The 27348-nt window shown below is 41.1% G+C and overlaps 2 protein-coding genes across 2 annotated transcripts; both read right to left on the bottom strand.

The window, feature by feature from the left end:
• Positions 1 to 161: 161 nt before the first annotated feature.
• Positions 162 to 6318, bottom strand: shisa4 (shisa family member 4). The gene is made up of 5 exons (XM_071493599.1): positions 6065 to 6318; positions 2660 to 2837; positions 1009 to 1145; positions 595 to 780; positions 162 to 277 (listed from the first exon to the last, which is right to left on the bottom strand). The coding sequence occupies exons 1-5, from the start codon at positions 6147 to 6149 to the stop codon at positions 237 to 239; spliced, it is 627 nt and encodes a 208-aa protein (XP_071349700.1). The 5' UTR covers positions 6150 to 6318; the 3' UTR covers positions 162 to 236.
• Positions 6319 to 7976: 1658 nt separating this feature from the next.
• ipo9 (importin 9) lies at positions 7977 to 25552 on the bottom strand. The gene is made up of 24 exons (XM_071493176.1): positions 25267 to 25552; positions 22060 to 22121; positions 21856 to 21942; positions 21529 to 21730; positions 20554 to 20642; positions 20353 to 20439; positions 19863 to 19982; positions 19368 to 19468; positions 18445 to 18503; positions 18165 to 18316; positions 17936 to 18034; positions 16691 to 16797; positions 16377 to 16516; positions 15773 to 15935; positions 14783 to 15009; positions 14337 to 14485; positions 13177 to 13305; positions 12179 to 12454; positions 11143 to 11309; positions 10434 to 10567; positions 10120 to 10239; positions 9406 to 9519; positions 9151 to 9227; positions 7977 to 8836 (listed from the first exon to the last, which is right to left on the bottom strand). Exons 1-24 carry the CDS (start codon positions 25424 to 25426, stop codon positions 8726 to 8728), a joined length of 3132 nt encoding a protein of 1043 aa, XP_071349277.1. The 5' UTR covers positions 25427 to 25552; the 3' UTR covers positions 7977 to 8725.
• Positions 25553 to 27348: the final 1796 nt, after the last annotated feature.

Here is a 27348-nt window from a genome sequence, read left to right as displayed (position 1 = left end):
ACCACTGCTAGTCAAGCTGTAGTGTTTATTTGAGTGTGTATGTGTTTGTCTTTGAGTGTGTGAGAGTGTTGCTGCCCCCTCCTTTCAAAACAGTCATGTCTCTCAGCTGTTGCTGTTTCCCACTGTGTGTGTGTGTGTGTGTGTGTGTGTGTGTGTGTTGTGTGTGTGTGTGTGTGTGTGTGTGTGTGTGTGTGTGTGTGTGTGTGTGTGTGTGTGTATGTGTGTAGACGAGCCCATCAATGACCAGGATACTGAGGTGGAGAGTAAGGTGGAGGGGCTGAAACACAAGTAAGCAAAACAAAAAGGAAAAAGGTCAGATCTTCATACAATCAACTGCAAAAGTAATTATAAGGCAACGTTAAACTATGGCACAAATTTGTTCTGCAACTATTTTCTGTCCAGATTAAAAGTAAAAATACCATTGATACCATGTATTCACTTTTTTTTTTTCTGTAAAAAGGGACATCCTTGAGTGTTTAGGGAGCTTAGAGCACAGCAGCAGATGATAATTGATGATCAACAAAATGTGGACATCAGCTTCAGAGACAGTTTAAAGTCATTATCCCCCTCTGAAGAAAGTAATGCTAATCTTACCCTGGCTGTATGCAGGATCCATTGGGTATGGTGGTCCAGGCTGCATCACTGGGTAGTGTGGGGGCATGCCGGGGTACTGAGGCGCCATTGGATAACCTGCATGTGGATACTCAGAGGGGCCCAGTGGTTTTCCATAAGCATCGTACATGGGCTCCAGTGGGTAGCTGGCCATGGGGATCTGCTGGGCTGTGGGTTCAAAAATGTACAGACTATGGTGAAGGAAAACTATACACCTAACGCTGCCTAAAAAAAAAGCATGGATACGAACTGTGGGCTTGAAACGAGGGTCTAAACACAGGGGGTGTCATAATGCTGGACAGATTGTTCAGCCCCTAGGGGACAGATTTGTGATTTTGTTGTATATAAGTCAAATTTGACATCACTTGACTTTGACATAAAGTATAGAGGTCTTACCATCATAAGGTGTCCTGCCCCGCTGCTGTCTCCTCTGATACAGGTAACAGCATGAGCACATGAAGCAGCACACCATGGTGGCAATGATGGCCACAAACAGGAGGATGGAGGAGGCAATACCGGCTAAAGTGGTGGGACTGAGAGGAGAGGAAGGAGAGAGTAAAGGAGTTACTTTGATCATCTAGCCTCACGTTGTTCCTCCCCCTCTATCTTGCTAATTACAACTCACTTTCGAGAGAATCAAAGTAGAGGAGGCCGTGATGCGATTCAGACACACTGAAATCCTATCTCAGTTAATGACGTAGACCCTTCATCTCTTTGCTTCTCTAGCAGATTCCATCACCTAATTGTGAAGCAACAAAACCCTCCATTTCATCACAGCTTCCGCCACCCACTGATCTGATCCCCCACTGGGCTTAATAAGCTGCAAGTTGCCTGCTCGCTACTGGATAGTGATGGATGGTTTCCAGTGCTGTGGAGGAAAACTGCCATGTTGCAGCCTCTCAGGTACAAGCTTGCTTAGTCCAGCATTATCACGATCCCACACAGGGGGCATTAAACTCCACTGAATGCACAGATAGCTGATGTGATAGGAAGACTAATGAGAAGATATTACACTCTGGAGACCAAAGCAGAGCCATTTAGTTAAGTGCAGCCAATGGGACACAAGGAACAGGCCAGTTTCAGTGCCTAGACTTTTAGCAGAAATAGTTGGCAAAATGCATGGTGATGGTGGATAATATTTTCTACATGTGTTCATACAATATCTGTCTATTTTTCTCCCAACTTAAGTCTCCATGCACACATATTATTATTGCCCCTTATGAAATAATATAACTGTTTAATGTTTGCATATTCAGTATTACTATACTTAACACTTTCTCCAGCACTGTTGTTTTGAGCGCCTGTTTTGCTCATGAGCAACGTTTGTATTAAATAATTCATTACAACTTCCTCATCTCCTCACTTTATTTGTGATTATGTCCCAATACACTTTGTATTACCATCTACTGTATGTATGGTGACACTTTTTTAGTGCTGTAGATCATCAATCCACACTCAATAACCCATAATGAAAAAGGGAAAACGTGTTTTTAGAAATTTTTGCAAACTCATTAAAAATTAAAAACTGAAATTTTCTCATTTACAGAAGTATTCAGACCCTTTGATGTTGCACACATTGTCGGCAGGTGCATCCTGTTTGATTTATTTATCTTTACGATGTCTGTACAACTTGAGTGGAGTCCACCTCAATGAGAGGTTACACAGATGCGGCTATTTTCAAGGCCCACTATGCACGACTGCACACCACATGATGTTTATTGTTCTTTTCATCTTGCCTGTGCTTCTGTATCGTTTGTTCTATGGGCCGGATGTGCCTATAATAAATTATTATTGTCAGTATAGTAAACACTTTGTGGGCATGGATATATGTTCACAGATATCTTGCAGGGCAGAGGTTTTTGTACAGACTGTGGCAACAAATATCCTCCTGAAGAACAACAAAGTAACTGTCTGCTTTCAAGAAACAAAGGACACGTGACCCAGCTCTGACAGCCTTGATTTGTGAACACAAACACTGACGCTTGGTGTCCAGTAAATTTATAAATATGTCATTAAATAAAAACCCAGCTGCTGCTGCTGACCCCACCTGAACTGGAAGAGCATGCAGCGTTTCTGCTCCCTCTCTGTGATCATCTTGAAGGCGTCCAGGCAGCAGTAGCGCCGGTGGCAGTTCCCACAGCAGAACGTGATGAGAGGGCAATCGAAGCCGTTGTGCCAGGTGCCATTTTTATCCACATACCACAGACAGTCCTCGTTCCCACTGACTGCAAAACAAGAGCAACAAGAGGAGGGTGGGGGTGGGGGGTGGGGGGTATCAGAAAGCATAAAGAATGGAAGGAAGCAGAAAGAGAAAGAATAATCCTTACTTATTATCTCAGAGTGACATGCTGTTGTTTCTGTTTTATCACACAGGTAAAGTGAGAAAAATCCTGAATGTTCATTAACAGATCCAGTTTTGTCCTGCCTTCAGGAGAAAATAAATATTAATTTTAAACTTGCACTGGCTCTTCTATCTTGACATCTTTCTTATTCCAGGTCAAATACAGTCATAATGCATTATTCAAGGCTTCCCTGTGGCAGAGGTTGACAACTGATCAGGGTAAGATCAAGTAAGGTAAACAGGAGATTTAAGACTTCTCTTCTTGAAATGGTAGTGGAGACTATTTATTACTGATGGCACTGCAACTGACAGTTATTTTCATGATCAATTTATCTGCCATTTTTTAAAAATTTTTTTTATATTAATCGACTAATCATTTGGGCTGTAAAACATCAGAAAATAGTAAGAAGGTTCACAATTTCCTACAGCCCAAAATGACATCAAATAAATGTCTTGTTTTGCCTGAACAATAGTCCCCAACTCCAACATAGTCAATTTACTATGACTTAAAACAGGGAAACCAAGCAACTTCACTCATTAGAGAACCTGGAACCATCAAATGTTTGTTAATGTTTGATAATAATGTTGTTCATGTAATGTTTGTAAACTGAAAATCAAAAAAGTTGGCAACAGTAATTTTGCTAATCTTATGTTTTTGCCACTGTACAGTAAAATATAATCAACCCCTGCACATATGGAAAGAAATGACAGAAAAGTGGAGGAACAGAACTAAAATCTCAGTTTGTGGTCTCTAGGCTTGAAAGACAACAGCTCACATATACTAACTCCATAATTGAATTGAAAACAGCATGCATGACAATGTTTTCCACAATGTATAATTTAAGGCAACACTAAATTACACTAAATTACAGCTTGGTCACAACAGCCACTAGTGCAGGCTGCTAAAAGTCACACTGACCTTGTACATTCAACACAGGTTTTCTGAAGCACAACACATGCCATAAATACTGTATCTTGGACCATACAATCTGAGTAAAACCCTTATGTAAATAAAATAACACACTTAACTTGGTCTTCCATATTGAACTAAGTATTAAAGTTAAACTACCTTGGAAACTACAATAGGATATCCGCAGTTGAGTGTTGAGCCAGATTGATATACACTTAAGGTTAACTTTAGACAATGACCTTAAAGTGCTGGTATTGACAGAATGTATTCTACAATATGATACAAGCTTTAACAGCAAATAATATATTATTGTTTAGTGTAAGTACTGTTCGGTTGTTCACATTATGCAGCCAGTCCTAAAACCAATTTGTCAAAATGCTATCTTCAAGAGGTCAAGCCTCTTAACTTGGTGAGTAACAGTAAAACAAGAGCAAAATTACTACACTCAGTTGGCAGTTTGTTAGGTTCAGCTCGCTAAAACTACTGCAGTCTCATGCAAAACTCCTGCAATGTATCCTTCAGGAAGGTTTTTGCTGAAACTGTTTTAGAGAGGTGTTAATTCAGTTCATGGTCATTCTCATTTTGATGGTGTTGTTGAAATGCATTGTCTTACACTGACAGATGTTTATATTATTCTACATTATAGCCCATTAAATCAATGAGGGTACTAAATAATAGAACACAAAACAGTAGCACCATAAGCTGCATTAGTTTTAGGTGGGTTTAGCAAATAAACAGGCAGCTGTGTAAACTTAAACTAATGTCCTGATATTATTTCAATGTTGTGCTGTACATAATGACCTCTAATAGGGGTGCAATTCATGATGATTTTCACGGTTGATTACTCTTATGATGTGTTTTTTTCTTCAATTAAATTATAATATCAAAAAATTCTATTCATTCTATCAAATTTCACTGAGCTGAAGGTGATGTCTTCAAATGTATTTTTGTGTTTGACCAAACATCCAAAGCCACAAATATTCACTTTACAATCGAATCAAACGATCAATATAAAATTATTTTTCTTCCTATCTACGAATGGTTTCAGCTCCACTCTGAAATGAGGATTTTTGGCAGACATGGTTCAAAAGTATTTTCTTGTGCGATAAATGTCAAAGAAAAATGCTGTTTTCACCCTCTCAAATATGGAGATTTCCTGCTTTTCTCTATTTTATATCACATTAAACTGATTATCTTTGGGGTTTGGACATCATGCACCTAAAGAAACTTGGACCCAGAGAAACTAGGACGTATCTTTTGCAATATTTTCTGACATTTTAGATACTAAACGATTAATCAATGACTCCAGAAAACAATCATCAGGTGAATTGAGAATGGAAACAAGTGCTAGTTGCTACCCTAGTCTCAGAATGGGCTTGTCAGTCACATGTCACACTCTGAACTGATGCACTTATCTGTATAAAAGGTCCTACACAAATAAAATGTGAGTGATCATTATGAAAACAGAGCTATTGAGCAAGAGAGGAACCTTTGCACACTTCAAATTGTTATCTTAATGAAAAAGAAATAGTTCTTTTAGGGCCGCAATTAATGATTACTTTCATTAATGATTAGTCAGCATTTTTTTCTGACTTTTTTTTCATTATTCTCAATAGTCCAAAAAACAAATATATCCACATTGCGATCTATATTTGACAAAGAAAAGCATAGAATCTTCACATTTGAGAAACTATAGCTAGCAAATGTTTTTTTTTTTTTTTTTTGCTAAAACATATAAAAGTAGTTGCCTATTCTTGTTTTTGTGATTGATTGATTGATTGATTGATTGATTGATTAATCGACTAATCTCTAGCATACTACCTTTAACAGAAAACCTAACCTAAATGTTAAATATTTGTAAATGAATAAACAAAAAATAATTTAACTTAACAAATACACAAAAACCAGTCAGACTAGTTCACGGAGGACAGGACCAGTGGATGGATGCTAAACGTGGTGGAGCAGTTAGTTACACTTGTTCTGGGCCTTAAATAAACATCGAGGAGAACAAGTAAACAGTCAGTAAAGCGGCACAAGACCATGTAGACCGCTGCAAGCCTGTAGGACGATAACAGGGTCCAGCCCTGGCTGGATGTTGACGGCTGAAAGACATTAAATCAAGAAAAACGTTAGCAGGTTTCTACCGTTAAACCGTCGCCGTCAGCTAGCGGCGCGGCCTGGATGGAGAGCCATAATCTTACCCTGAGAAGTGCTGAGGACGACGGCGAGCAGCGCCAAAGTCACCGAGATGAGGGACATGTTGCCCGACGGAAAGACCATCCGCATCCTGATTTTTAAAAAGCGAGCGATAACGAATCAAAGAGGGGTTGTTCTCATCGGTGTAGACGGACCAGGGTATCCGGGCTAACGGTCGGTCTCACTCATTATCCTGGCACAAGAAGAGCGCAGGAGACGGAGCGGGTTTCACCGTCGGCGATGTATCCGACGAAATGACACATCGCGGCTGTGACGCCGTTCAGCCGGGATGAGCAGGATGCTGCATTCAGGGACTCCCCGAAACGTCGGAAATGTCTCCGATCATTTCTGCAATTACTAGTTGCGCGGGCGGGACGGACCTAAGCAGTGGCTGTTTCAAGATTGTGCAGATTGTAAGGATATTCTATATCTAAAGATGTATGCATATATACTCTATATTAGAGATGGAACATTTAATCAATTAATTCATTAGTCAATCGACAGAAAAATAATCGCAACTATTTTAAGAGTTGATTAATCTATTCAGCCATTTACCATGCAAAAAAAGCTACACATTAAAAAGTTGTAGCTTCACTAATAGTAGGATTTTTTTTAGATTTTTAGTAAAAAAAAAAAAAAAACCCAAAAAAACAAAGGGGGCATTCAGAGACATCAGTTTGGATCCTGCAAAGTTGTGATTGGCCTTTCCTTCACTTTTTTAACATTTCTTTTATGAATTAATCATGAAAATAGTTGATAGTTAAAGCCGTACTGTATATGCAGTCTATGTGTTTGACATTGACACTGTTTATAACAAATTAGGGTTGGGGGAAGAATCAATGCCGGATTGCCAAAAAGCAAAATGTGCTACTGCCCAGAGGCCCCAAAAGCCTTATAGGTTTACTCCGCATTATCTGGGTCTACATAATATTGAACTCATTTATTGTAAAGTGGTGTATTTCCAAACTGCTTCCATTTTTCTGTGTCCAGTTAATCCCTGTAGGAGCTGCTGATCTAGAAGCCACTCATCCATACTGACCTAATCATTGGCTCTCCATCAGCCCCCCAGTCAGAATCTGCCAGACAACTATTTTTTCACACTTTAGTAAAACCTGTATGTGTACTTCCAGTGTCATCCTTTCTTTCCACATTCTGAAAAAATTAAAGTTGACTTTTTCAAGAGTCTTACCAGAGATTTCAATTTGGAAATTTCTTTTTATATCCAAAATTCACATGAATTTTGAAGCACCAATCACTGGCCAACTAAATGATCTTATCCAGAGCTCTTGGTTGAAAATACGGGAGAGGTTCCTCCTAGCTTCCAGATGGCACCATCGTCTGCAAATAATGAAAGACCATGACCATTGTTTACTCAATGTCCATTGAGTAAAATGTTAAAAAGGGAAAGGATAATAACACTGCCCTATGGTACCATTTTCCACCTCAAATTACTCAGCTCACTTCCAGCCCTCATCTGTATTGTAAAATAAATTCTGCTTGAATATTGAGAGCTGCTAGTCCTCTGAAGAATTACAGACTTGATGTGATGAATCAAATCTCTATAATTCATGACACACAGAGAGAAGACCTTAGCATGAAATGACTCTCAGTTTCCTGCTTTATGTACTATCAGGCAAACAACAGTTGCTGAATCAAGACAAGATTGATTCAAAAAGTCATACATTCAGGTGTTGATCATGCCTCCCTTAGTACAATGGTCCTTTAATGTTGACTCACATTCTTCCTCTAAGTGATTAATAACCCCTCCATCCATATGCCTTTTCACAAGAAGAAACAAGAAATACTAACAGTACAGCTTTATTTGCTATAACTTTCACGATATCAATATCTAGATTCAGGACAGGGTCCATTGCCCCTGCCTATGTCAGGTAGACAAGAAAGGAGTCCGGAACTCAGTCTGGAAATGTTGTCCATTTGGGACTTTTATTTAGAAATTTCTTGATCCCAAACTTCAATGGGTACAAGGAAATGACAAGGCTGTGAATCACCATGGCAACAGTGTGAATTCCCAAATACCCACCGTACCCCGGGACATGATAGCTGGTGGAAGAGCTTTTCATTTCCTGTTAGAAACAGTCAACGTTTTCTGGACTATAAGGCCGCCAACGTTTCTCTCCCTCTCCAAAGATCAAGATGTTTGTTTTTTGACTTTCCTTCAATCAATGTAAAGTCTCTTGGAAGTGTTTTTCATGTTGCATTTCATTTTGTTTATACAGAAACACAAAAATAACGGGCTAAGTTACAAACAGGACGTGGCAAAGTAGTCCATTCATATTTCATGGTTCACCTGTCCGACTGTGAAGCCTCAAAGCTCTTTTTCCAATCCTCTGATCCAGTCTGAAATTACTCCAGAAAGGCGAGTCCTCTGACCTTCTGTGCAGTCTCTCACCTCTTCATCCTCCTCACTTTAACATCAGCAAAGTCCTTCATCCCATCACAAGTATGGAGAAACAGGGGAGTTATGGGTAAGTGTACCCCGTCCTCTCCCTCTGCCAGGACCAAAATCCCAAAATTTTTTCTTCTTTTCTTTTGCTAGGTTGTAAATTCATCGTAAGAGCATAAGTGATGGGGCAATAGAGGAGGGGTTTGGGGCATTGTAGATGGAAGATGATGTCTTGGAGTGGCAGACATATGGGGGGGGGGGGCTAGAGACCTATAGACTGCAGGGTTTGTCTCTCGGCGCTGTTGAGGTGACCTGAGAACATACTGTAACACGGCTGCTGGGCGAACTGTGTCAGGAAGTCTGTCAGGTAAGCCTGGGAAAGGACAGATTACACAGGTCAGAGGTTGTCACTTCGGAAGTTCTTTTACTTGTATTGTTTATATTGTACTGTATCTAGAAAATCAGTCAATATTTATACGCACTGAGCTGCAACTTTATTAGGTACAGCTGTTCAATCTAATACAATCCAATACAGTTGCTCTGCCATAAAGTCTACTTTTCTGATGCCTATGATGTTCAGTTTTTGTTGACACTCACAGGGGTGGTAATTAGAGTATATGTTTTAGCATTGAGGTCATAGCGGTGCAATTGTACTGGATTGTGAAACCCAAAGTTTAGAGACTGTACCTGCAGATCAATCTGATATATGGGATCTTTCAATGCATCTGGATCATCCTCCTCATCATCCTCATAATAATCATCATCTGTGAGAGAAAAAAAAAAAAAACACACACAGCAGGGATATTAGGAAAACTTCCACTGGTAACCTGAAATTATAATAAGATAAAAAAAAAACACTCCAGGAAAACAGGTATACAGTCATGAAAGTTGAAATGAAGACAAAATACAGGAATAACTGATGCACAGGGGAGATACTCGTACCGTATTTGTTGGAGGCGATGAGATCAGAAAGCAGCTGCCCTGCTAGGCCTTCATCCTCCTCCTCATCATCCTCCCCTTCTTCTTCCTCCTGCTCCTCCCACATACCGGTGGAATCTGACACAAAGAAAAGTTGGTGACTGAAGTGTCCTATTCTTTAGGTTGTAGACATGTGACTGAATATTTTTTTAAATGCACAGTCCTCTTTTTTTTAGCAAAACTTGTGTCACCAGATGAAGGAGCGAACGTTAGACTTTATTGATACCATGAGAAACTTGTCCTTCGCTCCTCAATAGTTAAGATGTGTCAAATGCAGTGCTGCTGCACCGACACTGATGTTGATGAAGTATATTGTGTTAAAAGTTAATATAAACCAGTCAAAAACAGTTGATGCTATTGTGCGTGAGTCCTCTGGTGATAAGGTATTGAATATTAGTATGAAAACTGTCACCCTTTTACATTTGGCTGAGCCAAATAAAAAAAAAACATCAGTTAAATCAAAGTCTACCAACCTGAGCAATTGACTGATTATCCTGCTTTTGGGTGAACAAATCATTTGCAACTTCTAATCACATCAGTATTTACTACAAGAAATAGTTACAGATGTATCACAGAGAATCTGCCCCACTGCAGAAGGGTCACAAGTTTGGGTAAGTGGAAGAGCATCAGCTGAATGAGCGTAACAGAGGCCTTTGTGCTTTTTTTGTGACTGCTCACCTTGGCTCCAGTCCGCTGCGTTCGCCCTGCTGGCGTTTGCCTCCACTACTGTCGACAGCTCATTGATGATCAGTTTAAAGATCTTCACAAGCAAGGGAATGTTGGTCCATCGCTCAGGGTCTGTGGAGGAGAAATACACAGTGAGCCTGCTAACATCACTGTATGGATGTGATGGGATCATTGAAACCTCATTAAAAATAAGAATTCACAGTCATACATTTACACATACTCACCACTCAGAAGCTAAGTTTTTGTTACAGTATAGAACAACGAAGTCAAGTTAAGTAACAACTCAAGTTCGTCTGGTGCCTTACTTTTGGCAGATTTAGATCGTGTGCGGATGCCGTCTTCTGGGCTGTAGATCTCCTCTCCCTTCACCACAATGTCCTGGAGACGTTTGTCGTCGGTGTTGAGGCCGTGCTGCAGCAGCTTACAGAGCGCCACCGTGCTGCAGGGAAAAAGATGGCAGGACTTTGAGAAATGTGGTGAGGGTGGAGAAAAGAAAGACATTTTTTGAGAATCCTTCAATTACATATCCTCGTTTGAGCCATTTCAGTTCCAGCTCTGTCCGAGAACTATATAGGAGGCAGACACTATCAATTACTTCTTGTGGGAGGAGGTAAAAAACTCAGAAATTTGGTGTCATTAATGTAAAACACCTAAAAAGCAGGCGTAGCCAGTGTTGAACAGTTGCAGAGCCTCAGCACCAGGAAAAGTGCCAGCAGCAAATATAAAAATGTTGATGTCGCCATCTAAAGGCACAGAAAATAATAGCGGCTGCAGCACCTGCCACCTGTGAACAATGAATGTTACCACTGTTCATTTTTCTCTTTATATAAATGCTGTTTTTGTACATGTGTGTGGAGACATTGTGTTCAAAAGCAAAATACTTCTGCTCCTGTTGGTGGTGCAGATTACAGCGAGTGTAACAAACGTCCTTTGATTGAGTTCAGATTAAACCCATGTTATTTAGTGGGGTTTTTTTTTTTATGTATAAAATTGTTAATGAAAATGTTGTCTGACCTGACTTTACCCTCGTACTGTCCGTAGAAGAGGTGCTGTCTGCTCATCCACTCTGTCATGACAAACTCCAGGGCAGGTTTCCCCGTCGGTCCGGGCAGACTACATAAAAACTCCAACAGAGGCTCCAGCTGGGAGTGAACCAGGTGGGCAAACACCATGATCAGAGACTACAGAGAGGGAGGGCACAAGAGAAAAGGGCAGGGGAGGAGAAAAGTGAGGTGGTGGAGGTAACTGCACCTATTATCTCTAACAGTAAAGTGTTGGCAGCAATAAATAACAAAAAATAAGGCCGAGGACCTCATTGATCATTTATTTGTGCTTAAACAATCGGTACGCTCATGTCTATGCATAGAATATGACTCATCAATTTCTTCTTGTGCCTGAAAATGTGCGTGAATTTTGAACCACTCCATCAATGTCATGATGAATATATCTCAAACTAGTGTTCCTGAAGATTTGCTTCATATTTGGATTATTTTTTTTCAGAGCAATTACTGTTTGTTTCTCTAGTACTGCACCACTGAGCACATGTGACTTGATATAAGAGATCCATCTGATCTGCTAATTACACTACATTCAGTATATTCAGTAATTTTAATTGACAGGGATATTTTGCAGTTATGTTGCAACAATTAAAAAGGAAGTAAAAAAAAAAAGGTTATCTTTCTATGAATTATACTGAAGTAGTAAGTAGTATCCGCCCATTGTCTATTTTGTGTTCTGCAAATCTCTATTCGATTATATTGCCATCATGTAATATGAATTAGTCACCTGTCCCCATACTGTCTATATCTTTATCTATCTATAATCCACCTGTGGATGTGTCAAATAATACACAGTTTAGCTTAATGGATTTTCATTTATTACCATAGTGATCTTGGGTTCTGAGATATTGTTGGACTCCCCCCACCCCCCATACACAGGCATGACAAATGAGGCCCCAGGTTGGTGAACTAACAGCCACTCAAGTAATTTATGACCCAGTCGTATCTACATAGTCACATGACATGTATTAGTCTGCACCCTCCCCTCCTACCTGCATGACACTCAGAGTCTCAGCCTGCTGCATCTTGCTCAGAATCGCTCGGAGGATCTGGTCCAGCTGTTCCCCAAGCTCGGTTCCCGCCCGAGAGATCAGAGTGGACACCAACCTGCCCACGAAGGCAGCTGTGAACTCAGAGGTCCGTGGGTCCAGCAGCTGGTTGACCACCTGCATGACGTACCAGAGGCCGCTGTTCCCCTGCTCGTCCCTCCACTGGGCGATCTGCTCCAGAGAAACGGAGACGTACGCCCGCAGGCACTCGCCACCGTTCTGGAGAGGGGACGACAGTGATGAAAGAGTGGGAGCAAAAGGAGAGTGAGAGGAGTGCATCATTAAAGGCAGTGGTTATGCAGATTACAGATGTTGGACTCCAATAAGTACATTTTGCCAAGTGTTTTTGAGTACAGTAAAATATTACATACTATATTGGTTATTCAGGACCAGTGCAATGTTTAATCTACACATTTTAATATTCTCTTATATTTTATACAAAACAAGTCTTTGCGATGAGAATTGAAGGTCTTCATGAGTATCAGTGTAATCTGGGTCTCCTTTCACTGTCATGGTACTTTGGTACTGTGTGTTAATATGTCCAAATGGACCTGAGTCTGTGTGCTATCAGCTCTGATCATATAGTACGTCATAATCACTGTAAGAAAAAGTGTTTTGAGATGAGAAGGTATTATTATTATTATTCTCTCTCTGTTCAGGTAGATTGCGTTTTAGACCAGCTCCTCTGGTCTACGCGAGTTGGGTCTGGCTATGCCTCTTTTATGAAAATTAATTTCTGCAGGTCAAGTCAGGTTTGGGTGGGTTTTCCACAGCCCCATTTCAGATTGGGTCAGTGAAGACCTCAGTCACTTTAATGAATTGTGGTATTGTTGCTCATGACAGTTGCTGGACATCATCATAATTCTCCCATTCTAGTATTTAATGTGCTCATGTGCAAATGTAATAAAGTTAAGCTTGAGTAAAAAAAAAAAAAACCTTACCTGCATAATCGTGTTGTCGTCAGTCCGCAAGGTGCACTGTGCCACCACCGGGAAGGCCTGGCACACCAGCATCTCTGACAAAGGGGCTTTGGTGTTGCGCACAACAGTGGTAAGGATGTCTATAGACGTCTGCGGTACAGAGGGGGAAGACAATGAAGAGCAGATTATTTGGGCTCGGCCCTGTAAAGTTTTAAGACATGTCCCATCACGACAAACTGAGGTTTCAGATGAATACTGTCAGAGTCATCTTTTCAGAGGATTAGAGGGAAGGAAGGGTGAACAGTGAAGAATGGGTTACATCCTGTTTTGCGTGGTTGATTGCTAATCTGACTTCTGACTGAAAATTATTTAGTCACATTACTGTCAACAATAGAATGTATAGTTGTATCTATTCATGAGCAAGCGCAATAGAAGCATAAATGATAAAATTATAATATAGCACTGTGTAAAATAAATTTCAGGTTTTATCTACACAGTATTTACATTTGTCTTTTAGTCCTTGTTTGTAAGCGAGGCGACTGCTTACACCCTGCGACTAGTTTTTTACCACAGCAGATATAAACTGATAGTGTCCGCCCGGTGGACGACATTCCCACACTGCAAACTGTCTCCCAACAGCTGCAAATTATGCTTCACTTTTTGAAATGCACAAATTATACGATTATTTGCTGATCGACTGGTGCATCGTCAGAGGAAATCAATGGTTGTTTGTGAAGACACTGTCAGGGGTGCAACAAAGCTATGAAGATGGACAAAGGATGAGAGAAACTGGTGGAGACACAATGAATGACAACAATTTGTCATTCATTGTCTGGTAACAATGGATATCCCCTGCATATTTTATTGAAATCTGGCCATTTGTTTTTCAGAGACTTGGTTATGCACCAAAGTGTTGGTTAAGGGGAAATGTTTTACCTGATAATGGCACAAGACAGAGGGCCAGAGGGGCCTCTCGGGGCCATTATTTGACATACAAATTTCATGGCAATCGTGCCAGTTGTTGTTGTATCTTGTTCTGGACCAAAGAGGGAGGACAGAATGAAATAACAACTGATTTTAGGATCATTAGGGCCTGCTGGTAGAGGGGAAACAAACACGGACACATTAATGTGCCTCCTACTTATCTTGTAGAAACCTGTGTGTCTCTTTGCACCACTTACAGCACAGAGTCCAGAGGGGATCTTGTCGGGGGGAGCCTGCATGATGCTGACCAGCGTGGGGATGAGACGCATCTGCATGGGCCCCTGGCAGCCTTCGATCTGTGCCAGTTCCTTAAAGATGTCCTGAGCCAGAGACGCTACCACAGGGTCTGAGGAGAAGAGAGGGAGACAGGGCCTGAGAAAAGATAAGAGACAAATCAAATCTATGTGTCTCTCTGAGAAACACTTTAGGATTGTTGCTGGAAGAAGTTCCCCCCGACCCCCGACACTGCATCCACCTTGTCCATGTCAAAGTTTAGAGATAAACTGGGAAATGTCCCAAATCTTGACAATCTATCCTCTATTTCACCACTAAAAAGATATTTAAAACCATTAAAAGACAAGAAAAGGAAAAGAGCACAATAACAGTCAGACAGAGGACGTGGTTAGAGGAGCTGTGTCAGTACCATTGTTATATTTAAGGAAAATAGCAATGGTGAGTGGGCAGATCTTGTTCTCGGCGCTGGTGGTGAAGGCCGGGTCGACCGTGCAGACGATGCACAGCGTCTCCATGACGAGCGTGAGCACCTCTGAGCTGAACTGGGCGGCCAGTTGGACGAGACCCTCTAGGATGCTGGGGAGGAAGGGCTGAAGGACATGGGTGCTCTCTGACAGCTTCAGCTGATCACAGTACCTGCAGAATGACAGAATGACATGGAGGGCAGGTGTCTATGAGCATCCGGTATCTGCGTAACATTTTATGTTAACTCAATGATTGTTTCGTGAGCGATTCAAACTAAATATTTAAAGAAAAATGTTCTTCTGTAAAAACACATCCTGTTCATTTAGAATCACCAGCACAGCCCCATTACTTCATTCACTATTTAGTAACATACAAAACATATTAAAACACACAGACAGCTTTTTCTGCAAGGTACACGTGAGGCTAGACAAACAAAAATCTCAACTGTGTCCTCGAGATACAGTACTATAACCAACATTAACATGCCACCAGATCTACACTTCCTATGTAACTCTTGCATAAGGAAAACAAAAACTGTGTCGGATTGTTCAGCCTTAAATGTTCTTCAACATGCCCATCGACTGTTTGCAAAGTCCTTCCATGAGCAGTGATTGTCTACGGCAGCCCTGTCAAACTTTAGACTGATCCAGATGTTAAAGCAGTGTGTGTGTGGAGCTGTAGTAATAAAGATATACAAACACGGATAAACATCTGTGAGCAACAGCTGTTATTCCAGGGCACAAAATCAACAGTGGCCAGCTAAAATGAGAAGCCTGATTTTGTCTACCTCTCGATGCTGTCACAGACTGCAGCCTGTTCCATGCTCTGCTGCGAGATGAAGTTGTTCACACTAACTGTGATAGATCACAAAAATAACAACACTACATAGTTAAACAACGAAAAGAGTTTTAAAAAAAGTACACAGCTTACTCACCCCCAGATGGCCCTGACCGCAGAGATGCGGACAGAGGGCGGCTGGCTGTCGTGAAGCCCACTGACGGTGGCCTGGAGGAACTGCTGGATGAGCTCAGGAGACATGGCTGCTGTGAAGCGACTGGCCGCCCACAGAGCCCGGCCGAGGAGGAACGGAGACGCCGCTGGTCAAGAGAAAAAAAAAAAACAAAAAAAAAAAACACAAGAGACAGCAGTGAAGACCCAGACTACAGAAGACAAACAAGGGAGAAAGGAAACAGTTTTTAATTTGCACAACTGCGTCATTTTTATTTGCAAATTTACATTTTAGTGATTTGTAATAATCTGGGCTTTATGAGGAATTGGGGGCACTTATAATGTAAAGAATTTCAAAGTCAATATTGTCATATTGTAGACTCACTTTATATTTATATGATTTATATGTGTACTCAAGTACATTGTAAGGCTGTAAGGTGTTCCTTACATTAAAACACCTATGAAAAGTTAATCTTTCTTTGATACAGTTTCGAGAGAAATCGATCATCATAAACTTCACAAAGTTAGTACTTGCGGTAGATTTTAGGGGTCCTCGTGTTATGTTGTTAATCACTTCTATAAAGACTCACCTGCCAGGTTGAGATCAGCGAGGATAACACTGGCGAGGAAACCATGCATGTCAAACTGGATACGACCGTTCTTCACGTTCTCTGTGATGATGGTTTTAACTGAACCCAGAGCCAACATACAGGCCTCATGGATCTTCCACCTAGGGAAGAAAAAGGAAACAACACGTTTTTTTCAGTTTTTCAGTACAGTACATCAGTACATCTCTACATGTCATGCTTGGCATGCATGAATGTTTTAAGAACAGACACTGGGATGTTTTCAGATAGAGACAGAGAGTAAGAGAGAGGAGAGTTAGTGCAGAGCCGCTCCTCACCAGTGCTCATTGCCACTGTTTTTGGCCTGCTCTGCCTCCTGGAGGTGTCTGGTTGCTGCTGCTGCCAGCGCTGCTGCGCTTTCATTCTGAAACTCTGCAGCAACAGCCTGGAAACACAGGTCAGTGGTTACCATCATTATACACACTCTCAGGGTGCAGCAGAGGCTGCAAAGTGAGCACAGAGTTGCTATGAAACTACTGATAACTTAGCAAAGTTGGACATTTCTGACACTGGTTTTACATGTGACTGCACTGCTCAGCTCACATGCTTTAACGTGGTAGAGAAGAGCACACTGTTCATTGTAAACGACCATTTCCAGGTTTCTGAGAACTAGGGCAAGTAAAATGAGAAGAAAAAGGATCATCCTCCTTTTACTTCTACACCCACAGCTAATGTGCTTCTCCAGGACTATCTGTGGAAACTGTCACCCAGCACTAGCAGACATCAATGTCCTCCCAACCAGAGATTTTAATTTGCAGAATTCTTCCAAAATGGTGAATCTACTTGATGTCATTGTCATATCACATAAACTGTGTTTTGCCTGGAAACTAATGCACAAAATTATAGCTTATGAGAAAAAAAAAAGGGTTCTGCTTGGGAAGCAGTTTGTGAGGGTGTGGTGATGACAGACAGACACAAACTCCAACTTTGAGGGACACTAAGGTTGCTTGCAATTAGACCCTGGTACAGACCAACAAACTGGACTAGGTCCATTTGAAACCCAAAATCTGGTACAATGTATTTTGGTCTTACATTCTGGTCCTTCTGGTCTTCCCATTTATCATCATTCATAACATGTGATTGACTTAATAATAATGCTCATAAGCAGCTATTTTCTAGTGAGCTCTTTGTGCCACCAGAGAACAGACATATGCAAACAAGAAGCATTAATTTATTTTTATTTTTTACATCAGACTCTCTGGCTGCAACCAGAGTTTGATTGACAGTTATTGTAACAGCCGAAATGAACCGTATTAAGTTCAACTGAACTGAACCAGACAGGTCAGATGTAAAGAGCATCCTCAGATACTCTTTAGACTAAAGGTGAATTTCTGTGATGTAAACTCCCTCAGTTATACAATTACAACAAAAAATTAAGCCAGATTTCATGAAAAACGATGAAAGAGTAAACTAAAGTGAAGGAGTTATTTTAATTTGGGCTTTAAATAGTCACATCTGTCCATGTTCATGCAGCATTGTCTTGAGTTTTACAGTAACAGTTGTAGGTTTTTACAATATCTCACCAGCAACAGGTCCTGAGCAGAGATCCTGACAGAGTAGGAGAAAGTGTCATCATCCTCATCCTCTACAAACTGCTGGGGGTTAGCTGTCCACACTTTGATCTGAAGAAACAGCAGTGAAAACAATCAGGACACACACCAGTGATTCAACATACATACACAGTCTGTACTACAAATTATTTCTTTCAGCTCCCATCAGCCATTTCAACCACGTGTTGCAGCCATTTCTCACCTGGTCCTCAGTGATCTGCATGTACAGGATGATGTAGTAGATGAGTTCAGGCAGGGCTTTCTTCACTGTGCTCTTGAACTTGTTGTTCTCCAGCAGCGTGTGAACAAACTCAAAGATGCTGAACACAAGATTTTCAAAACCCAGAACCTCACCTGTAACAGAAAAAAAAGTAAACAAGAGGATAGTTGAGAAGTGTTCCTATAATAAACTCGGTACATGATCGCAAACAAAAAACAATGGGGGGGGGGGGGGGGGGGGGGGTGATGTGAATTCTACTCACCATCTGAGTCTACTGGGTCATCCACTTCCTCTGTGTAGTTGACTTCTGTTCTTACATAAGTGAACATCTGGTTAAGGAATATCTCAATGAAACACTTCTAGGCTCCTGCTTAATGTCCCACCATCATCACAGTACTAATAGCTTGTCATCAAGAATGCTAACAGAATAACAAGAATCTTTATCTCATTAATATGCTATTTTAATCAATTTGAATCAATTCATCACTTTGATCCAATCAATTTAAAGTGTTAAGTTACTGCAATTTTCCTTCACTAATATAGAAATGTATGCAGAAATATTCTCCAAAATATAAATATAATATATATAATGTTCACAAGAAAGTTATCTAAAATGTACTGGCATAAAAATCCTTATAAGTCTCTGCAGCTTTCTGTTTTCATGTGTTGTTAGTACAGAAGCCTCATCGTGCTGTTGCTCTTCTAAATATACAGCGCTCTTAATTTAGGAAAGCTTTGAGATTTGAGAGATTGAACGATTTGAGGTTTTTTTCTTCTTATTCTTATTCAATCTATCAGATGAAAATGTACGCACAAGTTATTTGGAAAGCAGATTTTATCTCTGCATACAATATAATACTGTCCACAGCCCACCACAACACTGTCTGTCTCTAAACATATCAAAGTGTTTTGGTTTTGCTGACCAAGCAGGTGACTTCCATGTAACAGAATGAGCTGCTGCAGTGAGGTGGATTAGTGGTTGAGAGAGGATGCTCTGTAACCACGAGAACACATGCACAAACCACAACGAGTGTGGAACAGCTCTTTGGAAAGGAAGTCAAACCTCGAGTTAAGTTATGTTCTTTCACCCTAAAATGAAAACAACAGTGTTTTTAGCACACATCAACAGCAATGATTATACAAGCATGGTGCTGGCTAACACGCAGCCGGCTTTGTAAAGGATATAAAGCTGCACTTTCAGTCAGGGTGTTCCACACAATGGGTAATATCTGCTGCATGGAGGACACCATGGGTTTGGGGAAGTTCTTTACTAGCGCTGTCACTGCCTGGGAGGGGAAGAAGAAATGCAGATTTAAAGTGTTGTTGTAGCTACAACACATTTTCCTTTTTCGCACCAATTACAGCTGCTTATTTCTTGAAAGAATACATCTACTACCACCAGTTGTGTACCTTAACTACTCTGTATAACAATCACATTACAGCACAGACATATTCCACACAGTCTCTTAAATTACTTTACAAAGTCATATTTTGTGCATTTATATTTTAACAAAGATTTACTTTCCAGCCCTTTTTTCTAAACTTTGCCTGATCCTGAAAAAAAACTGCTGTAAATCATTAGCAGCTAAATGTAAAAGTTTCTACTGATGATATTTAGACACATCTGAAGTTCACACTAAACTCTAACTTCACGACCCTTTGGCCTGTACAGCCTCTCACCTTGAGGACTTCCATTTTAAGACCGCTGTCAGACGAGGGTCCATCGGGCATCTGCAGAGCCTGCACAAATGCCTCCGTGAACTGCTGCACCACAGGGAAGATCAAGGCTTTGGCTGCACCCTAAACACAAACACACGCGCACACACACACACACACACACAGTACAGTTACATTAATAGCACAGTATTGACAAGTTACTCATCTATGTCAATACCTTTCTGTCAAAAGTACAAATATGATTCTGAAACTAGTACAACGAGAAGACAATCTGACAACACTGATTTAAACACATCTCAAAACAGTAAATTATCTGTTGTCATCACTTTTACAGTAATTCATCAGCTGCAAGTCAACATGATCAACCATGGTAAAAGAAATTTTAACAAAAGTAAAAACATTACACTATACAATTAATTCAGACTAAATCTATCTGTGATTATTTATAATGTTTCTACAAGAAAATCATCACATCTTGCTGCGACTGTCTCACCTTTTCAAGCTCTTCAATAGCACAGATGAGGTTGGCACAGGTGGTGAAGATCTCCACTGCTCTGGAGCGGGTACGAATACTGTAAATCTGTGACAGTTAGAGAACGTTCAAATTAAAGTTCATGTTCGCCAGGACAAAGAATAAACTGTGGTTATCTGCTTAATTTATTATTACAATATTATATTATGGCTGTAGTAGTACCTCTGCCATGGTGAAGATCTTGTACATTTCAGGTAGGATGACTGGAGCCACCAGCGGCATCTGTGTATCTGTCACCTCCCGAGTAAACTCTGGAAATGTGAGGCAAACAGTTAGATACATTTAAAAAAAAAAAAAAAATAAAAATAAAATACCTTCTTGAATTTTCCTTATTCAAAGGGAGGATTTTTACATCAAGTAAAGGCACAAAAAGTGAAATATAAGAAAGAGAACATGTTTGTACCAAAAAGCAAATTGATAACAGATAAAATGACAGTATGGCTCCCAAACAAAAGGAAAACCCTGGAGTGACACATCTATTTGTCTATTTGTCAAGTACGATGTTAAAAATAGGGATGCATTGATCCCACTTTTTCTCATATGACTCAGGCATCGGTCATTACTGGCTACCACTCCCACACCACTAGCTCCTTTTTAATTTCAATTTCAAATCCCTGTGTGAAACTGAGTGGGATTCTTCTATGTGTAATTGGGCATAAATTACAGGTCACTTAACTGGAAGTGGAGCTGTAAATACACCACATTGTTTTGGGGCCGCACAAAATTTAATTATATTGGAATAGAAAGTTTAATAAAATAGTGTTGTTAAAGTTTTAAAACAACAGATGAGCATTAGATAAAATCAGATCTGGCAAATCACATCAGTGCATCAGTAATGAGTACAGGACATTGCACTGAAGTCAAATTATTCTGAGCTGGAGTTTGAATGTGGATCTGTACAGATATACATGTGTGAATGTTTTCATGTAAATGTAAATACGTAAATACGTCATATAAATTGGCAATGTTGCTGAAAAAAGTATAATATTAAATATTACCTCTGTTCTTGGGGGGGGGGGGGGGGGGGGGAATCACCTGATATTGTTATGACAGCTCTGGTATCACAGCTGCATCCTAAAAAATGTATTTGGAAAATCCTGTACCTGTGTGTTAGTGTATGTGTGACTTATTACACACCTGTGAGGACCCTCATGGCCCCGTGCACAGCGTTGACATCTCCGCTGACCAGCATCTCCATCAGCAGGGTGAAGAGCTGTGGCCACGCCTCAGGCCAGTCCCAGTGGGCGATGGCCGATACAGCGTACGCAACACTGGAGCGGACTTTGCTGATCGACTCCCGCAGACCGCCTGGCAGCAGCTCCCTGATGGCAGCTTTAGCCTGGAGGAGCACGGCAGGAGTTTGACAAAATATGATTCCAAAATACCTTCAGGTGTCAAAGTAAAATTTCACGCAGGAAGAAATTGGAAATATAGAGCAGACGAAAGAAATCCAAAATAGTTTACCTGATCTGTGGTTTCAGGTGGCCTGAATTTCTCCGACTGGGAACACCAGTGAGTCTCCACATACTGTTTCAGGATGACTGACGCTAACTGTAACAGTCACAGATATGTAATTATGTAATTGCAGCTGGCAATGAAAAAGACCATAATTTTACATGTGTGTTTGTGTCGTCTGTCCCAAAGCAAAAAAAGTTTTTTTTGGCTCACCTGACGGATGGGGAGCGCTCCCTGAGGATCAACCGTGAGTTCTGCCAGGTGGACGCCAAACTCTAAAACACGAACATATCAGCACGGGGAAAAAAATAAATAAAAATCAGTTCATTAATGAAACAAAATAAAGACAACTTAGAACATACAGGATAAAAGATAACTGCAGGCTCAAAGCTTGGGCTGCTGCAATAGGATGTATGAAGAAATGAGGGTTAAAAAATAAATAAATAAATAAATAAAAAACTTTCTTAGGCTATTTCACTATTTTTATAACAATGAGCAGTTAAGGATTTTTAGACATTGATTACAGGAAAAAGGTCTTTTAAACACATTTCAGAATAATTGATTAATAGCAGTTATTTGACTAACTGTTGTAGCTCTAATGCAAAGCAAACACTGATCTATCCTCACATACTCAAGGTTATAACTGCTGCCAAAAACGTTCCTGATAAAAGTTGACTTGAATCAAATCAGTAGTAGAACCAAGAGGTTTTTTATATATTTTTTTTAGTTATTTATAACATTTGTCTTCACTTTGACATTAAAGAATCTTTTTCCTGTTAAAATATGAAAAGCACATGTGGATGCTTTTTCATTTTTTCCAGGCATGTAATTCGGACATCCGTGTTTAATTACATGGAAACAGATACTGACATGACAACAACATGGCACTGTGTGATGCCAAGTGAAAAGCAACACCAAATCGGAAGAATTCTTTTAAAGATGTGGGTCAATAAACAACCATGTAACAATGCAAAACGTGTCAAATGCCCAAGTGTTATCACAAGCCTGGGTACCACAACAAGTGTCAGGATGTGCTTATTTAGGTTAGCAGTGGTGTAAAAATCCATTTACTGTACGGCTGCTGACAACGGCCCGGCTTGAACCTGGCCTGGCAGGCACGCAGAGAGCGAGAGATAACACACAGAGTTCAGATTCAGCATCAACCCTCAGCTCCGAACCAGCTCTGTCCCTCTCACTGGGTTTTACTAAGAGTGACATCAGGCGCCAGAAGACAATGTTAGTGCTGACAATCCTGCAGAGCGGCTGCCTTAGAGAGGGGCCAGCTGAAAGGGTCAGCCTCGCGGCGACACTGCGGTACAGTCGACAGACAGTGTGCACAATTAGCTTTTCACCATGGGCGTGAGGATGGCGGGACAGACAATGGGAAGTCTAGTGGAGTATAAGCTACAGCCACTAGGTGCTGTATCCATCTGTCCTGTTTTAGTCCTTTCACAAAATAAAAGGCAGTGGTTTGTTATGGGCATTATCTCCCCCATACATCAATCAGTTGTTAACATGGGGTGTACTGTCAATTTCAAAATCCTAGTCGATGAGGTATTTTGAGATCATTTTTGTTATTCATTCATAGATTTGCAACAGCGAGCAGCTGTCAGTGCAAAATAAAAATAGAGGAGGAAACCTGGATGTTCAGCTGTTCATTTGCCAACCAGAGGACAGAGCAGTGAAACTGTGTCATTTTTCAACAAAGGAAACCACATAATTTAAGACTCAAGACATTTGTTTGGCTTTCAGACACTTTCATACATTTTTCACTGTTTTCATTTTATTGTTATTAGGTTGGAGACATGAGTGAAGTGTTGCCAAAATTATATGGACACCTCTGTCCACATGCACCAAATGTCACTAACCGGCATTTCTGTCCACATTCTTCTGTGTATTTCTGGTCTGTTTTTCATGGTGTGGTCTGAACTAACTTAAAAGTCCATTACAGAAAATCTCAATTCAACTGGGGAAGACCTTTTTGTCCTTAAAACCTTCATAACACTTTCACTGTTTTTAAGTAATTATAGACCAGAGACACAAGGTGCCACTAAGCTAGTACCCAACCTTTGAGTTTCGACACATTATCATTTCAGATAATGGATGTACACAGGTTCAAAAATGTACTTAAATCCAATCGGCACAGTTTGGTGAACTGGAGGACCAAATAAGAGCTCTTTTTCTTTACTGCAGTAATGTACATAGACAGATATGGTTCTACTGTACAATGTCAGAGTACTTTATATTCAGTAATGTATGGTAGGTGTGAAAGGACTTTTGATTAGGGTACTTTTGATTTGCCCTCAAGTAACAACAACAAAAAAAAAAACCTGCTCAAAATCTTTTTTTTTTTTTTTTTTTTAATGTCTCCTGTGTTTCTTGACGGTGCTGATGATGATGATTAGGGCTGAGACTAATGGCTATTTTCACGATTCATTAACCTAGTTGATGAATCGACTAATTGTTGCAGCGCTGTTGATGGTGGGAGGAAGCTGGCAGCCTGTTGGTCGGGATCCGCGGGAGAACCCCCTGGAAGACATCTTCGCGGGAAAATCTGTCAACGGGCATTCCGTGGTTGCCATAGTGACCATGGAACTTAATAAGAATCAGTTTGGGCGTAATAATATATATACACAAATATATATATATATATATAAATATAAATAAAACTATGTTCACTGGAAGTCCTTTAACATTTGACTTAGTGGCGCTTTAAATAAATAATAATAAGTGTCTGTGGACGGAGCCGGGACCTGCTGCTGTCATTCCGCAGTTTCAAATGACGTTATTTGATTCTCACGCGGTCGAGACGGGGACGGTGCGCTTGTTGCTATAGTTTCAGAAATACGATCGTATATTCCCACAGATAACGGACTCAACGCCGTGGACTTTAAAGTTACATTAACATTTTTTATTTATTTTTTTTGGCCGAGGCAAAGGATTGAACCTGTGTCCACCCTGTTGCTGTGCTGTTGAGGCCGGGGTCCACACAGTCCCCATGTGCTGTAATCTAACTTGGTGACTAGCTAATGATTACACTTGGGACCCGGCTAGCTGCGACCTGCCCGGTCCCTTCGGGTTGAGCTAGGCAGGGGAGACCACCTCAGAGCCCGGGTAAGACCAGCAGGTTTTCATGAGTTTTTTCAGGTTAACTTAATCATCACTAACTTCTACGAATACGGCCTAACGTTAGCTACTGAGGGGCGAGACGGTCCCCCGGCTAATGTTAACGATTTGGTTGTTAGCTGTTCCCAAACCTGGCCGACACAGTCAAAGTAAGCGCCGGTGAAAGCGGCAGACAGCTGTCCGCTGAGCGCCTGCGTCCACAGAGGCCCTCGCCGTTAATGAGCGGAGGACACCGGGGGGGCTAACCGCCGTTAACTCCCTCAAACTAGCGTTCAGAAAGTGGCTACCACTCACCCTCTGTCACTTCCAGCACTTTGATCTGCTCCTCCGCGGCGGCGCGCACCTCTTGAACCGGGGACAGGATGGCCGTCAGCGTCTCGATCAGAGCCTCTTTCAGTCCCTGCTGGACCGGGCCGGCCGCCGAGCCGGACCGCGCACTACCCGCCGCACTCATGCCCGCTGTGTTTTCACCCGCAGCCCGCTACAGAGTCAGTCCGCCACCAGCAGCCGGGGAGGAGCGGAGAGCAGAGGGGAAGCGCGCCAATGCATGGAAACGTGGAGGCGGGGTCTGACGGGAGGAAGCACGGTTCGTCGTCCGGTTCGGCCCACGTGTTTCTGCTGGCTTGTTTTGTCTTTGTTTTTGAAAACCTTGGCTCCCTCTTGTGGAGCGGGGGAAAACGGTGCCTTTCGCTGTAGGTTTACTAATTGAATGATATAAACGTTTTTCAAACGACGCGACTTCAAATCGAGGAGTGAACATTTCAGAGAGACCACATACAATCTGATCTGGCTTTCAGAGCAAAACACTCAAACGCTGTAGATGCAATGTTGTTCAACTTGACCATAGAGTACGCATTAGTGACTAAATCTAAAATTAGCTATTCATTTGGTTATAATCCACATCTTTAAGGCCATTATTTACTAAGTGAAATTCCAGCAATGTGGATGAAATTGCTCCTGAGGATTTCATGCATGCAGTAACTTGTGGTAAATACTTTAAAAGCTGTATGAGCCACATTCTTGAGTATGAGTGACAGGCTGGTAAAACATTATTTTGTCATCTTATTATAAGGGCTTTGAAGAAATATTTAGTATAGACATTCAGCTGCATTACACTAACAAGACAATAGAGTGAAACATCTGCTGCTGCACTGCCATCCATGCAAGAAAAGGTGCAGGTTATCTTATCAGCTGCTTTTCTTTTTTTTTGGTCTGAGCCCCTTTAGTTGCCTTTAGTTAAGGGAAATCTTAATGTGACCACACACAAAAAACAGTGTGCTTATAACTATGACAACAGTTTTGGGAAGAGCCCTCTCTGGTTTAAGGTGATGAGTCCTGACCTCAACCCCATCAACACCTTTGGGACGACTCAGAACCCAATCTAGAAGCTGGGTTTTATCATCTGCCATCAATGTTTGACTTTACTAACGCTTTTGTGGCCAAATGGGAGAAAGGTCCTGCACCCAGGTTCCAAAATCTTGTAGAAAGGCTTCCCATGAGAGGGGGCTGTAGGTGTATTTATGCCTGTGTTTTTTGGAAAATGAGGTGTTACATAATCAGATATGGATGCAATATTCAGGTGTCATCATGGCTTTGGCCATGTTTAAAAGTTTAAATCAACAAAGTGGTGCAGGGATTTTTCTACCCTTCAGAGTGCTTGGCTTAAGCTGCAAGTGTCTGCCCAGTTACTCCTAGACACAGCGGTTGGCGCAATATCGTGCAGATGAACAAGTTGCAACAGGCCCCTTGTCAGTTGCAGTAGATCATGAAACCTCTCTGCATCTTCTGATAACAGGTGTAGTTTCACCTGAGCTTTCAGAGGAGCTTGAACTTTCATTACACACCTCTCACTTCTTCATTCCTTGTATAGATGGGAATAACATTAAACCACTGTGAAGTGAAACAACAGTGCAATTTTTTGTGAGGCGTGACCGTCAGTCTGCACACACTGTAGCCCGAGGATTGTGTTACTGGAGGAGGAATTACCAACTTCACTTTATAATCCTGTTGCTCCAACAAGGAAACAGAGGGGGTGTCAGCAAGATTTCCATGAACGTGAGATGAGCATGTGATGTACTTTGACTCCTCTTGAATCTGGATGGTGAGGACTTCTCCGCATGGTCCATCTTTACAGTGTGCTGCAAATGCTTACCAGTTAAATTCCTTTTCATCTTCCCAGGATGAGCTCCAATCTCCCCCAGTGTTAACTTTCTTGATCCAGAAGGCTATTAACAAGTCATGGCAGAGTTTGGATGTCTTTTGAAAGTCATTACATCAGGTTACTCTTTTTGCAATTCACTGTGTGCCATCAACAATAAACAGGGCATGTACAGGCTTGGCTGTTTAGCTGCAATAACAATTTTGTGTCCTCTAGAT

Source organism: Trachinotus anak, unplaced genomic scaffold (assembly GCF_046630095.1).
Source record: "Trachinotus anak isolate AG129_WGS33_773 ecotype Australia unplaced genomic scaffold, CSIRO_AGI_Tana_v1 ptg000013l, whole genome shotgun sequence".
In the NCBI taxonomy this organism is placed as follows: Eukaryota; Metazoa; Chordata; class Actinopteri; order Carangiformes; family Carangidae; genus Trachinotus; species Trachinotus anak.
Note: the sequence above shows the minus strand (reverse complement) of the source record. Positions and strands in the feature narration are given on the sequence as shown.

What these genes read in the sequence shown, in the direction of transcription:
- shisa4 (XM_071493599.1), bottom strand. Translation starts at nt 6,149, where the DNA reads ATGCGGATGGTCTTTCCGTCGGGCAACATGTCCCTCATCTCGGTGACT. An exon ending in CGTCCTCAGCACTTCTCAGG is followed by an intron (nt 2,838 to 6,064) that starts GTAAGATTATGG and finishes CTTGTTTTGCAG; the next exon opens with TCAGTGGGAACGAGGACTGT. An exon ending in TGCATGCTCTTCCAGTTCAG is followed by an intron (nt 1,146 to 2,659) that starts GTGGGGTCAGCA and finishes CTCTCCTCTCAG; the next exon opens with TCCCACCACTTTAGCCGGTA.
- ipo9 (XM_071493176.1), bottom strand. Translation starts at nt 25,426, where the DNA reads ATGAGTGCGGCGGGTAGTGCGCGGTCCGGCTCGGCGGCCGGCCCGGTC. An exon ending in AGTGCTGGAAGTGACAGAGG is followed by an intron (nt 22,122 to 25,266) that starts GTGAGTGGTAGC and finishes TTCGTGTTTTAG; the next exon opens with AGTTTGGCGTCCACCTGGCA. An exon ending in TGACCCAGTAGACTCAGATG is followed by an intron (nt 18,317 to 18,444) that starts GTGAGTAGAATT and finishes TTTCTGTTACAG; the next exon opens with GTGAGGTTCTGGGTTTTGAA.